The sequence below is a fragment of the Polistes canadensis genome, unplaced genomic scaffold (assembly GCF_001313835.1).
Source record: "Polistes canadensis isolate GaletaPanama2010 unplaced genomic scaffold, ASM131383v1 scaffold_14, whole genome shotgun sequence".
NCBI classification, from domain to species: Eukaryota; Metazoa; Arthropoda; class Insecta; order Hymenoptera; family Vespidae; genus Polistes; species Polistes canadensis.
In genome coordinates this window covers 295,547-302,109 of record NW_014569561.1, presented here as the reverse complement: position 1 = coordinate 302,109, position 6,563 = coordinate 295,547, and the positions used below count along the sequence as shown (strand labels likewise).

General features: G+C 44.4%; 1 protein-coding gene across 1 annotated transcript in view; it reads left to right on the top strand.

Moving 5' to 3' along the window:
• The first annotated feature begins 578 nt into the window (after positions 1-578).
• LOC106793513 (T-box transcription factor TBX20-like) overlaps positions 579-6,563 on the top strand; it is a 28,670-nt gene continuing 22,685 nt past the window's right edge. Inside the window, exon 1 of the mRNA XM_014760514.1 lies at positions 579-783. Within this exon, the coding sequence (XP_014616000.1) occupies positions 612-783 (172 nt within the window). The 5' untranslated portion in view covers positions 579-611. The remainder of the gene's footprint in view (positions 784-6,563) is intronic.

The following is a 6,563-nucleotide window of genomic DNA, read 5'->3' as shown; positions in this document are numbered from 1 at the left end:
GGAGAGCGCCGCCGAGGCTCCGCCTTCGGAACGAACGTTATAAGCTGTCACGTGACTACCGGGGTCCGGCCGTTCGCTGGAACGGTTCCGCCCACTTGCTCGCTCGAGTGCCGCCCCTCCCGCCGCCGGGCCTCTCGTAAGCGAGGACGGTGGTGGGGGTTTGAGAGCCAATGTCGGTGCCAACAGTGGTGGGGAGAGGGTGCCGCGTGGGAGGAGGAGTGCCAGGCCAGTGGAGTCCGGGAAGTCGAGTAGCGCAGACGCGTTGTGCGGCTCTTCGTCTTTACGCTTTATTTCGACCATCTTCGTGGTGCTTTTCTCTCTCGGTGAACCAAGAGAGAGATATATTTCGGGAGTGAGAATAGTCGAGAAATTAAAATAAATTAGATAAACGTCGTAATCAGTGTCGTACGCACTTTGGTTTGCTCGTCATGTCGTCGAGCAAGGGAATCGTCGCGTCTCTCTGAGAGACATTTTTCCAAGAAAGAAAAGAGATCGTGGAGGAGAAGGAGAAGAAGGAGGAAAAGGAGGTGGCGGAGGAGGAGGAGGAGGAGGAGGAGGAGGAGGAGAAGAAGGCGAAAGAAAAGAGCGAGAAAGTTGTCGCGCGAGAAGGGATGCCTGCCAAGGGGGAGAGAGGTAAGGCGACGGACTTTAGCATCGCGGCCATCATGGCGCCCAGGGGTCCGTCCTTCGGGCATTACCACCTGCAGGGCATCGGCAACGCCGCGACTAGCCTCGAGTGTCCTACCACTAAAGGATTCGTCGCTGGATCGAATCTCGATCATCGTGAGTTTCTACGATATTCCAAATCTGTCGTATCTGCTTTGGCGTCAGGTTTGCGTCGTCCGACGGCGGCTACTCGTTCACGGTAGGTTCGTAACAATTATTCCCCCTATCGTATTTACTAGTCTTCCGCGCGGTATTTATCTTTCGGATTCAAAAAAAAAAGAATTGATCCTGTGTAATGCTTTCTCTTCCCTCGTAACATTGAAGGGAGTAATTTCTAACGGGAAGTATCGGTTCCAAATTATCGTAAATTATCGTCGAGGCGACGGTAGCGAGCGCATCGTAATTTTCTGCAACCTAGGTAATATCTTTTATATATTTAGGAAGACTAAAAGAATCTTTACGCGCGAGTCTATAGAGTATTCCCCTTAGAATGATTGTTTCTTATTTCGAGCTATCATTACCATATTTATTAACTTGGACTTGCTACGAGTCTTTCAATAGAAATTAATTAAGTCAAACAATCTTGGAGATAAATTGAACGGTTTAACGGCATTGTTCTGGGTAAAAAGATCAATCGAGAACTGGTTTCTTGTCGAGCAACGTTCTCTCGCCTCTCTTTCTTTGTCTCTTGCACCAAGAAATAGGTGTATCTTATTTCTCTGCACTAGTATTCTTTGTCGATGCTCAATCGGTGACAGAGACGACAGGGAATGGCTATTAGAAATCGAAAAACTCGTCACGCGAACACTCTTCGTTTATTCTCGAGCACGAAGTATCGATATAATGATTTGCTTTTTTTTCCTATTTGCGTGGAAAAACGTCGCCTAAGGGAGCACGCATCTATTTATAATAGATGTGCCTACCGTAGGAGTCATTTTCGTGGACGTTTCGTAATAGGAGAGTTCGATCGTGTAAAAAATAAGTCGTCGACGATAAAATCGACGGGTTGGACGAATGGGGATTGTTGCTTCGTAATATAGAAACGTTGAGGGAAAAAAACGAGCTAGGGTAAAAAAAAGGATAGAAAAAAAAAAAAAAAAAGGAAATAGAAAAAAGAACGACGCGGACATATAATTTTCTGAGTAGCGGCGATATTTTTCTGTTAACGGTGCTGTGCAGCGAACGCGCGCGTAGATCGCTCGTGTTTTTGTCCACGGGAACTTGTCCGCTGCTTTCAGCCAGTAATCACATTAGCGCAGTTAACGACGCCATTACGGACTCTCTCGTAGCAATCTAGAGGTTCTTAATCGTTCCGCGGAACAAGTTCTCTCTCTCTTTTTCTCTCTCTCTCTCTACCCCTCAACCCCTAACTCCTTCCATTTCGCTCGGTCTTCTCTCAAAGCGACGAGCCTAGACGAGGAGTGGGCGAGAGGTTGAAAAAATTAAATACCTACTGCAATTAAATTCATAGGGTCTCTCGCAATTGCCGTTCCTGTGTTACGTTGCTTCTAATCATTGTCTTGCGAATAGATTATTCCATTGAGCTACCGGTTAATAACAAAGAACTGCATTAATAATACAACACCGGTAGATTCAAAGATGAACACAGTGGAAGGAGACATTTTGAACCTAGAACAAAATTAACCACCCCTCCCCCGATCCTTTTTTTTCTTTTTTTGTATTCCGAAACGATCGATGCCTTCTACGATCATCGAACGAGCAAGAAAAGGAATATCTATTCATCTTAATCATATTTCATAGAAAATAAGAAGAGGATAAAAGGATGAACATTTTTATATGACATTAGAGTTTTACGAGTCCAGTAAAATTTGTTCGATATCGCTAGGGCAAGTTTGCTGCAAAAGATATATAAGAAGAGTAAGTGTAGGAAAATGTTAGATAGCAGCAAGAGCAGCTCGTAAATGCGACAGTTTGGCGTTTCTTCGTCGATCCTTTTGAACAACATTCTTCGAATGGTCGGGTGGTGACAGGATTCTGGGTGGTCGGCTGTCGGTGGTGGCAAAAGGAAGCTGACGTCAGTAGCTCGGTCATATTTCTTCTGGCCTTAAGATCGTGGGACCACCTTCTTGGCACACGATGTGTACCTCGTACGAAAGATGGAATAAACGAGAGCAGCAAAACGTCTATATCCTATACGAGAGAGAGAAAGAGAAATTTCCAGTTTTAATTTCTTCGTTTTCGAAAAGCTTCCGGTTTGAAACGTTGTAGAATCTCTTACATAGTCCAGACACGCGATTGGACTTTGTCGAAGAAGGATAAAAATAAAAAGAATAAAAGAAGAAGGATGATGAAGGAGAATAAGCAGTCGGGGAGCTTAAACCAGGATAAAATTTTGTTTGAGAGAAAATGCGACGCGGATAAGGAAGGTATTGGTGGTGGTGTACTTGTTGCGGCCTCGATTCGCGAGTTTTAGTTGGTTAAACGGGCATGGATAATTGATCGGCACGTCGAAGGTAACCGGTTATCTTTAAGTATAGGCTGAGATCGAGGAAGCGGGCCGTGGTGAGGCGGAAAGCGGGTTGGCGCGGCCCAAGATAATCGCCAAGAGAAAGAATAGAGATTTCGTGTCCGCAACGAATTATCACGTTCTCGGCTCCATGAGTTTTGCGTGCTTCACAGACCTTTCGATGCCCGGCACCTACGTGTTAAGCGCGATGGAGGAAGCGATAAACGAATAGACCGTATCAAATCGTCCTATCAAACTCGCTCGCGGCCAAAGAACTCAACAACGAAACAAGTGTCCGTTTTGTTACTTTCGATCGATCCAATGTTTCTTTTTTCTTTTTTTTTTCTTTTTCCATTTTTTCGAAAAGACCAGAGAAAAATACTAGTAAATCGGTAGCATATAGGTGTATCTATATTCTATCTATATATTGTAAGGAAAATAAAATGGCGCCGAAGGGATGCGTCAGGGAGTTACAAGGGTAACGTGCACGCGTTTCGCGCATCGCGTGAGCGTTTCGCGCTTTGCGTGCGCTCTCGGCATCTGCGCGTATGTACGCGCGCGCACCAATACACGCGAAAAACTAATAATAACGCGCGAGTCCTTTACATCCGCGCTCGAGTCGTTCGGAGAAGAAGACGACACCGTCCTCTTCTCCTTTTCCATTTTTTTTTCTTTTTTCTTTTCACTCTCGAATTGCAACCGTTTCCTTATTGAGCAATCGAAAATTATTCTTCTTCTTTTCTCAAAGTATGTAACCATAAGTTATACGTGGTGGGATAAGTGAGTAGATGGCTATTTACGTGCGTGTGTCAAAATAACAGCCGGCAATCGGATAAAAGCAAGTGCAAGTGCTAGTGCAAAAGAGAGAGAGAGAGAGAGAGAGAGAGAGAGAGTGAATGGGGTGGAGGGAGGGGACGTTTGCCTCGCGGACGATCCAGCGTTAAAATTAACACCTCAAACGTCGTTGCGTGAGCGCTCTCTCTTTCCGTCTCTCTCTCTCTTTCTCTCTCTCTTTCTCCCCTTTTTCTTCTTTGTCTTGTCCTTCTCACACTCCGCGTGTCACGCACTCGCGATCTTGCAAAGCTAAAGTTGCTTTGGCTGTGCCGGTGGTAGCAGCAGCAGCAGCAACAGCAACAGCAGCACCAGGCTGCTCTGGTAATGAGTCGCTCGAAGAAGAAAAGGAAAAAGAGAGTTAAAAAAAAAAGAAAAAAAAAGAAAGAGAGACGTTGAAAATTGTTGGTACGTATGTACTTATCTACGTTTTCCTTTGTGTTAAAAGTCGTCGAAATTCTTTGGAAAAAAAAGAAAAAAAAGGAAATAATTTCGCAAAAGAATACTAAGAAGGAAGAAGGAAGAAGGGTATATTGACCCTTTGTCGAAAAAATCGAGAAGAATGTAATGGAAAAATAGAGTTACGTTTAGGAAGGGGGTTGTTGTTTGGGTCTTTTGGTCGTACGTGTATCACATAAGGCGATCGAGGAAAGATAAGATCATATCGGACGAAAACGCACTCGATACTTAGCAACCTTCCTTCGTACACGATATAAATATATACTACTTACTTATACGCGCCCATATGGATGGATGGGTTTGAGAGAATAGTGAGACGAGTCGAATTTCCAAAGAAATGAAAGAGGGATAACCATAAGTTAGAGGTTGAAAATGTTACGAAACGGTAGTCGTCTCGAAACGATCAAACTTTAAGATAAAAGGTGTTCTCGAGTGCGCACGCGCGCGCGCGCGCGAGTATCGGTGTGAGCAGAGCCAGTCGATCGTTCGAAATTTGACTATAGGAACCGGTTTCCTCTCGCTCTTCTCTCCTCTTCGTTCTCTTCTCCTCTCCTCTCCTCTCCTCGTTACGACGTCGCATCGTACGAGCACGCGCGCTTTCAAATATTTTTCGAAACGATTGCCAGACGAGAAGAAGTGCGCGAGAATCACGAGAGAAAGAGAGATAAGACGAAGATGATGAAGGAGGAGGAGGAGGAGGAGGAAGAGGAGGAGACCTGGAACGGTAAGCAACGTCGAATGGATGGATACCTTTGCACAGAAGGATTTCGTCGTTGGACGATCTTCATAACGGGTTAAGACGTCAGACCGTCACCATCCGTACCGCGATTTCTTCCCACGCGAATGACATTGTGTCTCTTTTTCTAATAACGGTTTAAGTTTCGCACGAGTTACGATTAAGGTTTAAACGATTAGATTTTCACATCGAGAATGAACATATTTGTTTGTGTATTGTTGGACGATTAAACGAAGGATAGTTCGTTCGACTTGGTACAAGGCGTTAATGTTAATTTGTGCGAAAATGCGCAAGCAGAAAACGAAAACGGAGGTTTCGAGGGAAGCTGTCTGCCAAGGCAGCTTTTGCTTCGACCACGTCGACGGTCAGCCGTGTAATCCGGATGTAAAGACTGGTTTCCCCATAGCCGCGAGATTAGATATTATAATACGATTATTTACGCGGTCCTCGTCGGGTTTCTCGTCGTTTACAAAGTGTCGAGACTCTAATCGAGTTTGGTTGCAAACACCACGGATCTTCTCGTTCTCTTATCTGAAACACTTGTCCGAATGAATGCCACCTTTATCCGTGGATTCTTAGCGATCTTAACTCTAAGATAATCCATTTTTCTTTTGAAGTGTAAAAAAAGAAAAAAAGACAAGAGAAGAAAAGAAAAGAAATACGGAAAAAGTCGAGCAAAATACGGGCCAACTCGGCTGGGCGGTTCGCTCGAGTAACGCACTCCTCTTGTAATTAACGAGTTAATTATTCGACCGGAAATTATAAAGCCACGCGCGTTTCTACTCGTTAGTTCTCATACGTTTAGCGAATTGATACGAGTAAGATACTAAATCTTCCTGTTGCCGCGAAGGGTTTATATATGTAAGTAAGAAGAAAAGTTTATATTTCCGATAGTATCTGAGTGCATGCGTCAACTCGGGCCTCATCGAGTCCTTCTATCTTATTCTTCATCGATAAAAAAACGTGTTTGCCTTTGGCAACCGTTACTACCTTTGCTGGGAATACGCGCGGAGTTGGTCAAAGTCCCGAATAATCCGGTACTCGTTTAATCGTCTCGATCCCATAGATAACTATTGCGCGTCTTCATTTCTACGCTCGACGCCTTTTCTTTATCGAACCTGAAATAAATATTCTCAAGTGTCTTGTTGGGAAGTCGGAGAGAAAAGAAATGGTGCCGGTGACGTTAAATAATTTGTCAACGTCGTGAAACGTATCGTGTCGGTTAGCGTTAGTTTTGCACCCGAGCACACGCGTCTGTTATTCGCGGATCCAATTTGAGATATCGCCTGAAAGGAAGAACCATAATACCGTATTTGCCAAATCGTACAAATGAACGGATCGATATCGAGAAAAGGAAGCAATTAACGTTGTGTACATATTGCGGGTATCGACGTGACTCTCTTG